The sequence below is a fragment of the Manis pentadactyla genome, chromosome 2 (assembly GCF_030020395.1).
Source record: "Manis pentadactyla isolate mManPen7 chromosome 2, mManPen7.hap1, whole genome shotgun sequence".
Lineage (NCBI taxonomy): Eukaryota > Metazoa > Chordata > Mammalia > Pholidota > Manidae > Manis > Manis pentadactyla.
Window position 1 is genome coordinate 84537366 of NC_080020.1, and position 18584 is coordinate 84555949.

The following is an 18584-nucleotide window of genomic DNA, read 5'->3' on the forward strand; positions in this document are numbered from 1 at the left end:
TGAAATAAGCCAGGCAGAGAGAGACAAAAACCAAATGATTTCACTCATATGTGGAGTATAAGAATAAAGAAAAACTGAAGGAACAAAACAGCAGCAGAATCACAGAACCCAAGAATGGACTAACAGTTACTAAAGGGAAAGGGACTGGGGAGGATGGGAGGGAAGAGAGGGATACGGGCAGGGTAAAAGAAAGGGGTTATTATGATTATCATGCATAATGTGTTGGGGGGGGCATTGGGAGGGCTGTGCAACACAGAGAAGACAAGTAGTGATTCTACAACATCTTACTACGCTGATGGACAGTGACTGTAATGGGGCTTGTGGGGGGGACTTGGTGAAGGGGGGTCCCTAATAAACATAATGTTCTTCATGTAATTGTAGATTAATGATAACAAAAAAAAATATGTGAGAAAAAAAAAAAGCCAAGTAATTACTTTTCACTGAAGCTTGAAAAATTAAGCAGAATATAGGAGCAAATGACACGAGGATTTCTATTTCTGGGTTTGTATTTTCCCAGCATTTAAATTTTCCATACATGCTATCTATTAAATTAATGTCTGAGCTGGTTAGAATGGAAATTTCTAGAGGTCAAAAAGTAAGCTGCAGCAGGAATCTCTGAAAATGAGTTAGCATCAAAGCCACTAGCTGCTCTGGAGGATCTGCAGCCATCTCTGATCTAGTCCTTGTGGGCCACACCATGGAAATAATTAACTAGGATTCTTTTTTTTTTTAAATAATTATTTTTTATTGAAGGGTAGTTGACGCACAGTATTACATTACATTAGTTTCAAGTGTACAACACAGTGGTAAAACATTTATATACATAATTCTAGGTTCCAGCTATCACCCTACCAAGCTGTTACAATATCTTGACTATATTCCTTATGCTATACATTACATCCCGGTTACTTATTTATTTTACCATTGGAAGTCTGTCCTTTTTTTTTTTTTTTTTTTTTGTGAGGGCATCTCTCATATTTATTGATCAAATGGTTGTTAACGACAATAAAATTCTGTATAGGGGAGTCAATGCTCAATGCACAATCATTAATCCACCCCAAGCCTAATTTTCGTCAGTCTCCAATCTTCTGAGGCATAACAAACAAGTTCTTACATGTAGAACAAATTCTTACATAATGAATAAGTTACATAGTGAACAGTACAAGGGCAGTCATCACAGAAACTTTCGGTTTTGCTCATGCATTATGAACTCTAAACAGTCAGTTCAAATATGAATACTCATTTGGTTTTTATACTTGATTTATATGTGGATACCACATTTCTCTCTTTATTATTATTATATTTAATAAAATGCTGAAGTGGTAGGTAGATACAAGATAAAGGTAGAAAACATAGTTTAGTGTTGTAAGAGAGCAAATGTAGATGATCAGGTGTGTGCCTGTAGACTATGTGTTAATCCAAGCTAGACCAGGGCAATAAAACATCCACGTATGCAGAAGATTTCTCTCAGAACAGGGGGGGTGAGGTTCGAAGCCTCACCTCTGTTGATCCCCAATTTCTCACACTTGATGGCCCCCCTGCGACTGTGCCTGTCTTAGGTTGTTCCTCCCTTGAGGAATCTTACCTGTCTCTGGCTAACCAGTCATCTTCCGGGGCCATACAGGGAAATGTGAAGTTGGTAAGTGAGAGGGAAGCCTTATTGTTTGAAAAGGTTAGCTTTTTACTTCTTTGCATATTTATGCCCTGTGGCTTCTATGCCCAGCATTTGTCTTGAGGTATCTTTACCACTTGGAAGAATTATGATACTCGGTAAATTTGATATGAGGCACGAATTCTATTTAAGGGTTGTAATTAGGAAGGAAGAAGAAAAGCTATAGAAGTAGCAGGCGGAAGAAAACATGGGAAGATTGATTATTTCTTTGACATATCTTCTTGTAGAGTAACTTCAGCATGTATAGGTTTTAAGCTACTACTTAAATTGCGCACACACATTAACATAATAGGAGTATAGTTACATAACCAAAGCATATCTGTAATTACCAGCCATCTCCAGTGAAACCAAGAAAACCAGTTAGGCACCTTAGGCATTTGTGAAAACTTATCTATGATATGGTGGATATTGTCCAACTGAACTTGAACAGTCTGAGAGAAATCAGACAAATTAAAACAACCCATTCCTGGGGACTGTTCACATCCCTTATGTTCTTTTAACAGTAAATAGTCTGTAGTTGTAAGACTTTGGAGCGCTACAATTTGCACTTCTCCAAATTCTTGGTTGAGTTCCAACAGTATAGATCCAGTCAAATTTGTTGTTTTACTGTATGCACAGGCCAGCTTAGATATCTCCTCCCTCATTCCCATGGCAAGTCCAGGAACCGGTGGGATGAGTGCATCTACAGCTGTAGCAGTGCGTGGATCTTTGTTGGGGTTTTTTGATGATCATCTTCTGGCATGAGTCTTCCAGAGAGTGCAGATGTTGGAAGTTCTTTTTCATATCGTATCTTAGTTCATTTTCGGGGTAGCCCAATTAGGCTTTGATCCTCTGTATAAACACAAACAGACCCTTTGCCTACACTTTTATATGCCCTTTATACCCTTGTGTAGAACTCGTTGGAGGTTACCACACAGGAACTGCCCTTTTTTTTTTTTTTTTTTTTTTTTTTTGCTATCACTAATCTACACTTACATGACGAATATTATGTTTACTAGGCTCTCCCCTATACCAGGTCTCCCCTATAAACCCCTTTACAGTCACTGTCCATCAGCATAGCAAAATGTTGTAGAATCACTACTTGCCTTCTCTGTGTTGTACAGCCCTCCCTTTTCTCCTACCCCCCCATGCATGTTAATCTTAATACCCCCCTACTTCTCCCCCCCTATCCCTCCCTACCCACCCATCCTCCCCAGTCCCTTTCCCTTTGGTACCTGTTAGTCCATTCTTGAGTTCTGTGATTCTGCTGCTGTTTTGTTCCTTCAGTTTTTCCTTTGTTCTTATATTCCACAGATAAGTGAAATCATTTGGTATTTCTCTTTCTCCGCTTGGCTTGTTTCACTGAGCATAATACCCTCCAGCTCCATCCATGTTGCTGCAAATGATTGGATTTGCCCTTTTCTTATGGCTGAGTAGTATTCCATTGTGTATATGTACCACATCTTCTTTATCCATTCATCTACTGATGGACATTTAGGTTGCTTCCAATTCTTGGCTATTGTAAATAGTGCTGCAATAAACATAGGGGTGCATCTGTCTTTCTCAAACTTGATTGCTGCGTTCTTAGGGTAAATTCCTAGGAGTGGAATTCCTGGGTCAAATGGTAAGTCTGTTTTGAGCATTTTGATGTACCTCCATACTGCTTTCCACAATGGTTGAACTAACTTACATTCCCACCAGCAGTGTAGGAGGGTTCCCCTTTCTCCACAACCTCGCCAACATTTGTTGTTGTTTGTCTTTTGGATGGCAGCCATCCTTACTGGTGTGAGGTGATACCTCATTGTAGTTTTAATTTGCATTTCTCTGATAATTAGCGATGTGGAGCATCTTTTCATGTGTCTGTTGGCCATCTGTATTTCTTTTTTGGAGAACTGTCTGTTTAGTTCCTCTGCCCATTTTTTAATAGGGTTATTTGTTTTTTGTTTGTTGAGGCGTGTGAGCTCTTTATATATTCTGGACGTCAAGCCTTTATCGGATGTGTCATTTTCAAATATATTCTCCCATACTGTAGGGATCCTTCTTGTTCTATTGATGGTGTCTTTTGCTGTACAGAAGCTTTTCAGCTTAATATAGTCCCACTTGTTCATTTTTGCTGTTGTTTTCCTTGCCCGGGGAGATATGTTCAAGAAGAGGTCACTCATGTTTATGTCTAAGAGGTTTGTGCCTATGTTTTCTTCCAAGAGTTTAATGGTTTCGTGACTTACATTCAGGTCTTTGATCCATTTTGAGTTTACTTTTGTATATGGGGTTAGACAATGGTCCAGTTTCATTCTCCTACATGTAGCTGTCCAGTTTTGCCAGCACCACCTGTTGAAGAGACTGTCATTTCGCCATTGTATGTCCATGGATCCTTTATCAAATATTAATTGACCATATATGTCTGGGTTAATGTCTGGATTCTCTAGTCTGTTCCATTGGTCTGTGGCTCTGCTCTTGTGCCAGTACCAAATTGTCTTGATTACTATGGCTTTATAGTAGAGCTTGAAGTTGGGGAGTGATATCCCCCCTACTTTATTCTTCTTTCTCAGGATTGCTTTGGTTATTCGGGGTCTTTGGTGTTTCTATATGAATTTTTGAATTATTTGTTCCAGTTCATTGAAGAATGTTGCTGGTAGTTTCATAGGGATTGCATCAAATCTGTATATTGCTTTGGGCAGGTTGGCCATTTTAACGATATTAATTCTTCCTAGCCACGAGCATGGGATGAGTTTCCATCTGTTAGTGTCCCCTTTAATTTCTCTTAAGAGTGACTTGTAGTTTTCAGAGTATAAGTCTTTCACTTCTTTGGTTAGGTTTATTCCTAGGTATTTTATATTTTTTGATGCAATTGTGAATGGAGTTGTTTTCCTGATTTCTCTTTCTGTTGGTTCATTGTTAGTATATAGGAAAGCCACAGATTTCTGTGTGTTGATTTTGTATCCTGCAACTTTGCTGTATTCCGATATCAGTTCTAGTAGTTTTGGGGTGGAGTCTTTAGGGTTTTTTTATGTACAGTATCATGTCATCTGCAAATAGTGACAGTTTAACTTCTTCTTTACCAATCTGGATTCCTTGTATTTCTTTATTTTGTCTGATTGCCGTGGCTAGGACCTCCACTACTATGTTAAATAACAGTGGAGAGAGTGGGCATCCCTGTCTAGTTCCCGATCTCAGAGGAAATGCTTTCAGCTTCTCGCTGTTCAATATAATGTTGGCTGTGGGTTTATCATAGATGGCCTTTATTATGTTGAGGTACTTGCCCTCTATTCCCATTTTGCTGAGAGTTTTTAACATGAATGGATGTTGAACTTTGTCAAATGCTTTTTCAGCATCTATGGAGATGATCATGTGGTTTTTGTCTTTCTTTTTGTTGTTGTGGTGGATGATGTTGATGGACTTTCGAATGTTGTACCATCCTTGCATCCCTGGGATGAATCCCACTTGGTCATGGTGTATGATCCTTTTGATGTATTTTTGAATTCAGTTTGCTAATATTTTGTTGAGTATTTTTGCATCTACGTTCATCAGGGATATTGGTCTGTAGTTTTCTTTTTTGGTGGTGTCTTTGCCTGGTTTTGGTATTAGGGTGATGTTAGCTTCATAGAATGAGTTTGGGAGTATCCCCTCCTCCTCTATTTTTTGGAAAACTTTAAGGAGAATGGGTATTATGTCTTCCCTGTATGTCTGATAAAATTCCGAGGTAAATCCATCTGGCCTGGGGGTTTTGTTCTTTGGTAATTTTTTGATTACCGCTTCAATTTCGTTGCTGGTAATTGGTCTGTTTAGATTTTCTGTTTCTTCCTGGGTCAATCTTGGAAGGTTATATTTTTCTAGGAAGTTGTCCATTTCTCCTAGGTTTCCCAGCTTGTTAGCATATAGGTTTTCATAGTATTCTCCAATAATTCTTTGCATTTCCTGGGGTCCGTCGTGATTTTTCCTTTCTTGTTTCTGATACTGTTGATTTGTGTTGACTCTCTTTTCTTCTTAATAAGTCTGGCTAGAGGCTTATCTATTTTGTTTATTTTCTCGAAGAAGCAGCTCTTGGTTTCATTGATTTTTGCTATTGTTTTGTTCTTCTCAATTTTATTTATTTCTTCTCTGATCTTTATTATGTCCCTCCTTCTGCTGACCTTAGGCCTCATCTGTTCTTCTTTTTCCAATTTTGATAATTGTGACATTAGACCATTCATTTGGGATTGCTCTTCCTTTTTTAAATATTCTTGGATTGCTATATACTTTCCCATTAAGACTGCTTTTGCTGTGTCCCACAGAAGTTGGGGCTTAGTGTTGTTGTTGTCATTTGTTTCCATATATTGCTGGATCTCCATTTTGATTTGGTCATTGATCCATTGATTATTTAGGAGCGTGTTGTTAAGCCTCCATGTGTTTGTGAGCCTCTTTGCTTTCTTTGTACAGTTTATTTCTAGTTTTATGCCTTTGTGGTCTGAAAAGTTGGTTGGTACGATTTCAATCTTTTGGAATTTTCTGAGGCTCTTTTTGTGGCCTAGTATGTGGTCTATTCTGGAGAATGTTCCATGTGCACTTGAGAAGAATGTATATCCTGTTGCTTTTGGATGTAGAGTTCTGTAGATGTCTATTAGGTCCATCTGCTCTACTGTGTTGTTCAGTGCTTCTGTGTCCTTACTTATTTTCTGCCCGGTGGATCTATCCTTTGGGGTGAGTGGTGTGTTGAAGTCTCCTAGAATGAATGCATTGCAGTCTATTTCCCCCTTTAGTTCTGTTAGTATTTGTTTCACATATGCTGGTGCTCCTGTGTTGGGTGCATATATATTTAGAATGGTTATATCCTCTTGTTGGACTGAGCCCTTTATCATTATGTAGTGTCCTTCTTTATCTCTTGTTACTTTCCTTGTTTTGAAGTCTATTTTGTCTGATATTAGTACTGCAACCCCTGCTTTCTTCTCGCTGTTGTTTGCCTGAAATATGTTTTTCCATCCCTTGACTTTTAGTCTGTACATGTCTTTGGGTTTGAGGTGAGTTTCTTGTAAGCAGCATATAGATGGGTCTTGCTTTTTTATCCATTCTGTTACTCTGTGTCTTTTGATTGGTGCATTCAATCCATTAACATTTAGGGTGACTATTGAAAGATATGTACTTATTGCCATTGCAGGCTTTAAATTCGTGGTTACCAAAGGTTCAAGGTTAGCCTCTTTAGTATCTTACTGCCTAACTTAGCTCGCTTATTGAGCTGTTATATACAGTGTCTGGAGATTCTTTTCTTCTCTCCCTTCTTGTTCCTCCTCCTTGATTCTTCATATGTTGGGTGTTTTGTGCTGTGCTCTTTCTAGGAGTGCTCCCATCTAGAGCAGTCCCTGTAAGATGTTCTGTAGAGGTGGTTTGTGGAAAGCAAATTCCCTCAGCTTTTGTTTGTCTGGGAATTGTTTAATCCCACTGTCATATTTGAATGATAGTCGTGCTGCATACAGTATCCTTGGTTCAAGGCCCTTCTGTTTCATTGTATTAAATATATCATGCCATTCTCTTCTGGCCTGTAGGGTTTCTGTTGAGAAATCTGACGTTAGCCTGATGGGTTTCCCTTTATAGGTGACCTTTTTCTCTCTAGCTGCCTTTAACACTCTTTCCTTGTCCTTGATCTTTGCCATTTTAATTATTATGTGTCTTGGTGTTGCCCTTCTTGGATCCTTTCTGTTGGGGGTTCTGTGTATTTCCGTGGTCTGTTCGATTACTTCCTCCCCCAGTGTGGGGAAGTTTTCAGCAATTATTTCTTCTAAGATACTTTCCATCTCTTTTCCTCTCTCTTCTTCTTCTGGGACCCCTATAATATGGATATTGTTCCTTTTGGATTGGTCACACAGTTCTCTTAATATTGTTTCATTCCTGGAGATCCTTTTGTCTCTCTCTATGTCAGCTTCTATGCGTTCCTGTTCTCTGATTTCAATTCCATCAATGGCCTCTTGCATTCTATCCATTCTGCTTATAAACCCTTCCAGAGTTTGTTTCATTTCTGCGATCTCCTTTCTGGCATCTGTGATCTCCTTCCGGACTTCATCCCATTTCTCTTGCATATTTCTCTGCATCTCTGTCAGCATGTTTATGATTCTTATTTTGAATTCTTTGTCAGGAAGACTGGCTAGGTCTGTCTCCTTCTCTGGTGTTGTCTCTGTGATCTTTGTCTGCCTGTAGCTTTGCCTTTTCATAGTGATAGGAATAGTCTGCAGAACTGGGATGAGTGACGGCTGGAAGGACTTCCCTTCTTGTTGGTTTGTGGCCCTCCTCTCCTGGGAGAACAGCGACCTCTAGTGGCTTGTGCTGGGTAGCTGCGTGCAGACAGGGTTTCTGCTTCCTGCCCGGCTGCTATGGAGTTAATCTCCGCTGTTGCTGTGGGCGTGGCCTGGCTCGGGCAGCTACTCCAAAATGGTGGAGTCGCGTTGGAGCAGGAGCTGCTGGGAGGCTATTTATCTCCGTAAGGGGCCTCCCTGCTCCCTGCAGCCCAGGGGTTAGGGTGCCCAGAGATCCCGGATTCCCTACCTCTGGATTAAGTGACCCGCCCTGCCCCTTTAAGACTTCCAAAAAGCACCCGCTAAAACAAAGCAACGACCAACAAAAAAAAAAAAAAAAAAAGAAAAAAAAATTTTTTAATTAAAAAAAAAAAGTTTTTAATTAAAAAAAAAAAAAAAGGTAGTCTTTCGTTTTTCTTTATTCTCCGGTGCCAGCCTTAGGCCTCTGCTCACCGGTCTTTCTGCCCTGTTTCCTTAGTATTGGGGTCCCTATCCCTTTAAGACTTCCAAAAAGCGCTCTCCAAAACAAAACAGCAAAAAATAAAAAAAAAATGGTCGCGTGCTTTTCTTATGTCCTCTGGCGCCCAGCCTCCAGTGCCTGCTCACTGTTCTTGCTGCCCTGTTTTCCTAGTGTCTAGCGCCCTGCACTCTGGCCCGGATGGCTGGGGCTGGGTGTTCGGCAGTCCTGGGCTCCGTCTCCCTCCCGCTTCGCCCGCTCCTCTCCCGCCGGGAGCTGGGGGGAGGGGCGCTCTGCTCCCGCGGGGCCGGGGCTTGTATCTTACCCCTTTCGCGAGGCGCTGGGTTCTCTCAGTTGCGGATGTGGTCTGGATATTGTCCTGTGTCCTCTGGTCTTTATTCTAGGAAGGGTTGTCTTTGTTATATTTTCATAGATATATGTGGTTTTGGGAAGAGATTTCCGCTGCTCTACTCACGCCGCCATCTTCCGCCCCTCTCTCTAACTAGGATTCTTAATAAAAGATGAGGACAAGGAAACTTGTCTGACTGGCTCTGGCTGCAAGGGGCAAAATTACCGAGAATTTGTAACCATAGACTTCTGATGGGGTGTTCAGCCTAAATTTACGGAACCAGTGTGACTTTTGAAAAACTCCAAACCAAGAAGAATTTAATGCAAAGTGTTCATGGGTTAATAATATCCCAAGGAACCTGCAGAAAACAAACACAGGGCTGCTCTAGATAAACGTATCTTCAATCCAGTCCTCAAAATCCCGCAGATGAAAGGAATAAGAACTTATAATTTAAACGTTTTAAAATCATAAAACCATAGAAGAGGCATAATGAGCAAAAAGTAGAAACAACAAACATCAGAATCAAAGGCTTCTGATACTGGATTACAGATGAAGAATATAAAGTAATTATACAATACTTATTATTTTTGAGGAAATAAAACGGGATGGAAAGTATGAGGAACAAGAAGACTGTCCAAAATGAGCAAGCAATGGAACATCATGTTATATGAGAAAGGAAGGAAATGCTCAAAAAAATGATTGGGCATGTCATAAGCAGGGCATAGGAACTTACTTGAGGCTCCACTGGCCAAATCTGGATTAATTTGAATACTAAAATAATTAAGTACAATTATTATATAGGCTACTGAGAAAAGTAGGAACTTGTGAATCTCTACTGATAATTGATAAATGGGCAAGATGAGAGGGTTCTTCCTTATAGTGGAATGTCAAGTGCTGACTATTAAATGTCAAGGGTGCAGACTGGAGTAGGAAACAGTCTGCAACTATGATGAATGCTTAATATTGGGTACAGTGTTGGGGAACAGCATATTTGCATGGTTTCAAAGTGTTTCCCCACAGATTGCTTATTACTTGGAAGGTAAAAAACTAGTAACTAGATGTGGCAGCATTTAGAACACAACTTGACTGGACAATCAAATCACAGATGACCACACATCACTAATGAGAGGCAGATTGACTTTGTGTATATTTAGAAAACTGTAAAAATTTGCAGACATTAAAAAAGACATAAGTTAAATAGAAAACTTATTCATAGATAAAACTAAATATCCTACAGCTACCAATTCTATCCAAAAAAGTGTACCAGACGTTATACATATTATAAAGCCATAGTCATTAGAATACTAATAATCAAGCTAGGCGTACACAAATAGACCAAACCAGAAAACCTAGAAACAGACTCATATGCATATGTGGAAATTTGATTTAAGTCAGTAATATTGCAGCTCAATGGCTAAGGATGGACTGACTATTCAAATAAATGGGACTGGAATATTATCTATATAGAAAAAGATTTAATTAGATTCCTACTTCATACCATACACAAAAGTCAATTCTAAGTGAATTAAAAAACCTAAATATGAAAGAAGGTTGCAAAATCTCCCTTGCAGCACAGAAGTTTAAAGAAAATAAATGCTATATATGTAAAAACAACTCCAAAACTTTATGCAGGGAAAACCTTCCAGTTTTTGGAAAAATATGGAGAATTGTCTTACCAGGATAGGGTGGGACTTCCATAACACCAAAACTTGAAACCATGAACTAAAAGATATTGTAAGTTTGGTAAAATTGGAATTTTTAGAATATACTATAAAGAGAGCAGAAATACATCAAAAGCTGAGAGAAGATACTTATATAAAACTGACAAAAGATTAGTCTTCATAATAAAGAACTTCAAAAAATCAGTAAAAACATGGTAAACAACCAAGTTGAAGAGTGAGCAAAAGATTGAATAAATATGTCACAAAAGAGGATACCTAAAAGGCACATGAACACATTAAAAGATTATCAATCTCAGTGGTAATTAGGATCATACAAGTTAAAAGTATAGGTTACCATTTATAACAACAAACTTGGCAAGATTACAGTAAGAGAATGCCAAGTGTTAGTGATGTTGAGTAATGGAAACTCATAAAAACTTCTGGTAGGAATGTTAATTATATAATTACTATGAAAACAGTTTCTCAGCTTTCTAGTGAAGTTTATCATGTGCAGAACTTAATGTTCAGGAATTCCATTTCTAAGTATATGGCCTAGGGAAACTCTTATACATGTGTAGTAAGAGACACACAAGAATCTTCACTGTAGCATTCAAATTAAAATAAAAAAAACTAAGTACAAAAAGCAGCCCAAATATTTGTGGATAGAGAATGGACAAATAAATTGACTGTGGTCATAGAATGAAATATTAAACAGCACTGAAAAAGAATGGGCTACATCACCATTAGCCCAGATGACCCACAAATGTGAAACAAAAACAGCAAGTTGCAGAATACATACAATATAAGTACTTCTACTTTGTTTTGATTTTCTTCACTATATTATTTAGGAATCCATGCATATGTGATACAATTAAAGAACATCATAGGAGTGATTAAATAAGATATGTTAGTGGTTGCTTCAGGAGGCTTCGAGGTTACTGGTATTCTTCAGTAGTTTTAGGTTTCATGACATTGTATTTTTAGTTTATGCATCTATTTTTAAGTATAAAATATTTCATAATATAAAAGCGCTTAAAAAGGAATTATGAAGAGGAACTGTAGACTATAATTCTTAGTTTTGAATTTGGGCCATGAGTCACAGTGTTATATGGTCACTCATAAATGTAGCATAGTTATGTTCTAGTAAAATATTAGAATTGGTGACAGGCTGTTGGTTGTTAGCAAATGAGAGATACTATTTTTAATCTTAAAAAAACATTTCACTAGATTTTTGGGAGAGGAATCAAACATTAAATGCATGAAGTATTACTGGAAGAATATATGAAATTTAACAGTTTGTAGATTAGCAGGGTTAAATGCCTTTTAATTTTCATTAGATAACCTTTTGTACTCTGTTTTACTTTCAAATAAAAATTTTGTAAATAAAAGAATTTCAGTCGATGTAAGAATTGTTTCAGAAAGTTTAAAAGTATAATCTGCATACCAAAATTTGTGCGAAATAATGTGACTTAACACATTACACTAAAGCAGTATTAATAGGTGATTCAGAGCATTTTTTTAACATTGATAAATATGGAAGTAGATGCTTTCTTGGTAAAACTATTTTTATACTGTATTTTGTGCCATTATTAGTATTTTCTCCCACTTCATGTTCTATGATGCTTTGAACTTGTGGATCGTAATTTTGCCAGTTGTGGCACCTTAACACCTTTCCAGTACAAATCTCTGAGGTACTATATTCAATTTGTTTACAGATACCTTAGATAGAACTTTGGGAGACAAACGGAATCTTGTGACTGTAGAACTGGAAGCAAAGCCATCTGAGTCATCATCTGGTAGGCCAGTTATCGAGTATGCTGAAAGTATTAGTAAAGACCTTTTGAAGGCCTCCCAAGAGGCTATTGAAAATGGAATTCACAGTGCATGCCTCCAAGGTAAGGTACTCAAATAAAAGTAAGCACTAATATCACTCTGTAGTTCAATTTCTTCTACTGTTTTAGAGTATTTCAGTGTTTTTTTCTAACTTTGATAGTATTTTCTCCTTATCTCATCCAATTATGTGTATCTTACACCTTTTATAGTCCCACAGTCCTAGGATATTTTTTTTTTTTTGTAGTCTTTCCTTCCCTTTATTTTTCTGTTTTTGAGGTTTTTACTGCTTTATCTTCTAAGTCAGAGACTTTCCTCAGCTGAGTCCAGTGTATTTATAAGCCCATCAAAGGCATATTCTTCATTTCGGTTATAGTAATTTTGATCTCAAGCATTTCTTTTTGGCTCTTCCTTAGGACTTTTATTACTCTGTCTTCTTCACCCATCTCTGTTCTTGCATGCTTTATCTATTAGGGCCCTTAGCATACAAATCAATGCCATATTCCCATTCAGGTCATTCACCATCTCTGTCATGTGTGGTCTGGTGTTTGCTTTGTCTATTCAAATTGTGCTCTTTGCCTTTTAATATGCTTTGTAACTTTTTTCTTGATAGCCAGACATGATGTTCTCAGTAAAGAGCTGCTATAAACAGCCCTTTAGGGATGTGGTGGTGAGATATGGGGGAGGGGAAGTGTTCTGTAGTCCTCAGATTAGCTGTCAGTCTTCTGGTGAGCCTGTGCTTCTGGGCTGTGAACTGCATGAGTGCCCTCAAGTTTTTTCCACCTGCCTTAGTTGGACAGGGTGGCTAGAGTGGGCTGGAGTTGGATATTTCCCTCAGGTCAGTTAGGCTCTTATAATACCCCTAGCAAGCTAGGCTCTGGTTAACTAGTTTGCCCTGAAGGCAGGCCCTGTTAAGAAGAGAGTACCCTGGAGTGTTTCATAAGTTTCTCTTCCCTTCCCCTTTCAACAGCACAGATTTTTCTCTGATGCTTACTGTTAGAATCTGCTAGACCTCCTGGAGGTAATCTCAAAATTGTGGGGACCTTCCCCTTATGACTGGGTCCCCCTGGAGTTTCTAACTCTCAGACTTGTCTACACTGAGCCTTCAGCAATTCATCAATTACGTTTTTGGTTTTTGTGCCCTGACTCTGGTTCCTGGGACAGTTTCTGCTAGTGAGTCTCTGCTCCAGGAAGCTGTGACTCCCTGTATTCATCACTCTCTCCAGTCTTGGGGATAATGGTTTGCCCTTTGTCCTCCCCTCTCTCATGGATCCAAGAAGAGTTGGTTTTTTAGATTGTTCTGCTATTGTTTTGAGAACAACATAATGACTCCTAGGCTCCTTATATGTAGAGCTGGAAACTGGAAGTCCTCTTGCTATCTGTTCATGCTTCTCACTTACTCCATATTGTATATAGAGTCCTAATACAATAAAATTTTTTCCCTCACCTAGGACCACTGCTTGGATCCCCAGTTCAAGATGTGGCAATTACTTTACATTCACTGATAATTCATCCTGGTACCTCCACAACCATGATTTCTGCCTGTGTCTCAAGATGTGTCCAAAAGGTATAGAATGATCCCTAGTTCCCTGTGCTTCAGGTAGCTCTCCCAGCAGTGCACACCACTGACCCGCAGACAGCTGTGCTTGCCGTGCCCAACCTCGTGTCTTTTTCTCCTGAGCCTTACAGTCAACAAGAGTTTTTAACCTTGCAGAATCTTTGATTTCTTAATCACAAGGGTTGTATTGAAAGAGGATCTACTTAACTGTTTAACACAGATTGCTATGAAATATCCTCTGATTTTGGCAGAGAGGAAAGTTTCCTTAAGTGGTATCTCTGCTTTCCCCATCCCAGAGATATAGCCATTAGCAGCAAGCTTTGTGGGTTTGAGTAGAGGACATTTCTGGGGTCAGCTTAGCTCAAAGTGGACTATAATCCAAAGGACATTGAAGGTGTAATATTGGTTCCAGTTTTGGAGTTCATGTTTATTCAAGTAAGATTACTTTAATCAAGAGTCATTGAAATCAGGTAAGTTCCCCTGAATAACAGATTCAGAATAAGCATCTTCCTTTCTCAAAGCATCAAACAGTCTGGTCTTGGCACAGTTACCTGGGGGTATGTCTTTGAGCGTCTTGCCCAATAATCTACCAGAGATGGGTTGACTTCCAGGACCTTAGCGGGCTGAAGGGTGATTCCATGCATTCTTCTCAGTGTGGGAATACTCTAGTTTTGTAGGAGACTGATTTCACATTAAAACTTTTTTTTTTTTTAATGAAGCACAACACAGATGTCTTGTGATACATAATCTTATATTGGTTTCAGATGTATAATAGTAGTTCAACAGTTACCCATATTATTAAATCCTCACCCCTCTAGGGCAGTTACTATCTACCAGTGTAGTAAGATGTTACAGGATCATTGGCTATATTCTCCATGCTGTACTGTAGCCCCCGTGACCAACTTATACTGTGATTGCAAATTATTCTGCCCCTTTATCCCTGCCACCCTCCCTCAAAACCCGCTCCAGCCTTTCCCCCTTGATAATCACTAGTCACTTCCCAGTGTCTTTGAGTCCACTGCTGTAAAACCCTTGCTTTTATAACATTTCTAATATTTTGGACTGTATTTGGACTGTGATTTTTCTGTAGTCTTATTTGAATCCATAATTAGGGTATTTAAATTAACTGTGTAAGTACCTCACTTTCTAAGCAGGCTGAACTTAAATTTAGTCTCTTTCATACAAGTTCAAATTCATACTTAGGTTTTTTTTTTATTTAAAAAGGAACCATTCAAAAAATAGAATTATTTAAATATTGTTTGTCTAAGCATATAGTTAGAAATATCACCTGTAAGTAGTCATGATTGAATTGTTGAGGCTGTTTACCTTCCAGTAATTTGTAAAATTTCTCCTGAAATTGGTTTTAGTATTGAAATAACAGTAACCTAAAGTGATGTAAGGGTTCTAAATTAATCCCAAGCCCCAGTATATTGGCCAGTCCTTCAAAATCTAATATTTTCATATTTTTATTAGTCCTTCTAATCTATTTATTGGTCCTTCCTTCTAAAAATAATTAGTCCTTCTAATCTATTTATTGGTCCTTCCTTCTAAAAATAACATCTGTAAGTATTTCTGAGTTGGTTGGCCTTTTTAAGATCATATCAAAGAACATGAATTAACTTTATGGGGGTTTACATTTAATCTTCAGTTTTAATGTATTAACTTAAATGAAACACTCCTAATGGAGGTACTGCAGCCATTGCTAAGATTCGTCTAATAGAGAAGCTCCTTTTCCCTCCTTATGAGAAATTAATGATGCTTCATATATTTACTAAGACATTCGTGTTGTGCTTCTAGTATACTGGGTACTGGATAGACAAATAGGACTCATGCTTTTCTCGACCTGAAGGAGCTTATAATTAAGAAGGAATTAAATATAGCTAACTAGCCACAATATTACTTGGAACAGACTGAAAACCATAAAAGCTGTGAAGTGGGGTATTGGGCAGGATTCTTGGAAAGGAGTTAATATTTGAGCAATGATGACTTGGAGGAATTTTTCACAGTGTGGAGCATTCCAGACAGGGAAATTAAAGAATCCCTTTAGCTGTAATATCCGATGAAGAAAGCTGAGAAGTGAAGAATAATGTTGGAAAAGTAAAAAATAGTGTCAGACTGTGGAGAAACCTTTAAAAACTAGGTGTTTGAAGTTTAAGAACAGCAGTGAATAATTTAAAATTTTTTATGAAGGCAGCACAATCATCAGAATACAGAAGAGATTGGAGGGGTAGGTAAGAGAGAATCCAGAGCAGGGAGTCTGAACTGGGATGCCAGCAATAGGAATGGAACTCTTACAGCTTACCTGGGGAAAAGGAAGTCAAAGGTGCATGTCCTGGTGAACTGAAGACTGGTGAAACCATCAGCAGAAATAGGGAAGAGCAGCAAGGGTGCTTAGAGAAAATGATGAGCTCGGTGTGGGGCCTGTTGAGTTGCTGTACTATCTTCAGATGCCATCCCACAGCAGGCCAGTGGAGTACAAGGATGGAGCACTCAGGGCCTGGGCCAGGTGGAATTTCAAGTTTTTAAGGAAGCTACATAAATGTTTTAGAAGCTGTGCAATTAGGCAGTGTTGCCAAGAAAAGATTGTGAAGAGGAATGAGAGATAAGGACAGACCCACAAGTGCAGTCATACCCTATTTAGTTGCATAGAATCCAGTCCCTTCCTCAGTTATAGCATTTCTCCTCTTAATTTTTACCTTTTCCCACTCTGTTAATTTTGTTCTAAAAGACATTATATAAAGTGGCATAAAGCTCTTGGTAAGAATTGCAAGAATAGAGAGGATATAAAGTTAGTTGTTTGTTGTTGACTATCATTTTTTAGTAATATTTTCATTCAAGAAGGACTACCGGGTACATTTTCTATAGTTGAGTCATTCCAATTGAGGATTCTAAAGGTTTAATCAGCTATGAAGAACCAAGAGATTGTTTTAATATTATATGCATGTGATATTTTTTGAAATTTCTATGATAAAGAGAATGTATTGGTTTGACTCATCTGACCATTTTTACTGATTTTGAGGGTAAGGAGCAGGGGAAGAGTAGTGGGGTGGAAGTGAGGTATCGGGGACTGAAGGGTGAGAGGCCCCAAGCCATTATTTGACAATATACACTATGTTACTGCCCCCATCTAAGGCCTTAGTAATAATGAGTGTTAGGTGAGAGCAGAAAGGTTATCCACTAAACCCAGATAAAGGTTAGAGCATATTCCAGAGCTTCTCATTTATCTGGTTTCCATTGCTAAGTCTCAGTTTATTACTCTCTCCTGATAACCGAACATGAGTTTAGAATCCATAGGTAATCATTTTGCTTTTGAACTCTGGCAGGCTGGAAAAGTAGGGTAGTTTTTTACATCAAACCCATTACTTAGGTGCTTGCAAATGCATCCATAAACCCATTTACCAATTTGTCTGATGTAATAATACTATTAAAAATAGTGGCTGACTGGGACGGTCAGTAAGTTTTCTTTATATTGGTGCTAACTCTCCAGTTTTCTTCCACTTCTTCCTTGCCCTACACTATTTTAGTTTTTTGTTTTGTTCTTCTTTCCCTTTGAAGTTTAAAATTTGGAACAGGTAACAATCTGTTTATTTTAAATAGAGAATGTGTTTCTACTACCCTATTATGTTAAACTTTTTTTTTTTAAAGCTCCACCTTTCTTTCTCTCCTTGATTGTCCTGACATGTGGCATGGACTATAACTAGGCATCAGGAACAAACAGGAGGTGGTTTAAATATGAAGAAATGTCTTTGATTAAAAGGGGAAAGTCATTTTCTTTCACTGTATGTCTGGCCACATGTTCACAGGTACTCTGTATAATGAAGGTTTTCTAAGCACACCCTTACAACACACCCTTCAGGAGATCTCAGACATACTGTTGTCACATGTACAGCAAATATTGGAATTTCCCATAAAATGTTATTTTACAGCTTTAGGCTTAAGAGTGTGAGCAGTATTTACATACTAAGGTTTTATGAATTTTAACAGAAATTTCATTTCCAATTTAAAGAATGTTAACCCCTCTTCTCTAATTTCTTTAGGTTCTGAAGAAAGCTGATAAGCAAATTTTGGAGCCCCTAATGAATCTCGAGGTTACAGTGACTAGAGATTACCTCAGCCCTGTTCTGGCAGATCTAGCACAAAGAAGAGGGAACATTCAGGAAATCCAGACTCGTCAGGACAACAAAGTTGTTATTGGATTTGTTCCCTTAGCAGAAACTATGGTAGGTACGCTGTGACTGAAAAGTGTGTATTTTTAATACAGGGTATATATATACTGAGCACAATAGATAGGTCATCAGGAACATCAGAAAACAGCACTGGGGCTTTAGATTTAGGAGTTATGTGAAGTTTCAACCAATGGGAACTGTTAGGACTTTGTTGGGGGAAATCCAGGGGATTACAGCCACTTGGGGGTCATTTCCAGCCCTGCACAGAGGTTGGAGGTATGCTGTACCAAAATGTGGGACCAACCTAAATGAGCATTCCCACTGTCTAGGCCCCTTTCCAAGTGTTTAACCTACTGCTTCCATTCACTGCCGGTTTTCAGGCAGCCCGTCATCCTTCAGTCCAACCTCTTCTGCTCTAGGCATCGGAGTGCTGGCAGAATAGTAGGTAGGGCATCATACCAAATTCTGGGACCAAGGAATACATCTGAAGCATACCCACACTACTATGTTTTCTGTCCTCCGCAGTATTTCTGTATCAAGATTTTACCCCCAAATGGCTAAATGATCCACTCAAAGGAAATTATTATATGGTTAAGTTTTATGTATTTCCTGATAATGGCCAAAAGAAACAGCAGGAAGAGAAACTCAGGCT

General features: G+C 38.5%; 1 protein-coding gene across 4 annotated transcripts in view; it reads left to right on the forward strand.

Moving 5' to 3' along the window:
* Nucleotides 1-18584, forward strand: part of GFM2 (GTP dependent ribosome recycling factor mitochondrial 2) — a 90134-nt gene that overhangs the window by 71252 nt on the left and 298 nt on the right. For all 4 annotated transcript variants that reach the window (XM_036886078.2, XM_036886077.2, XM_057494299.1 and 1 more), the window contains 3 exons: nt 12094-12273; nt 13660-13775; nt 17804-17986. In XM_036886078.2, the coding sequence (XP_036741973.2) occupies nt 12094-12273; nt 13660-13775; nt 17804-17986 (479 nt within the window). The remainder of the gene's footprint in view (nt 1-12093; nt 12274-13659; nt 13776-17803; nt 17987-18584) is intronic.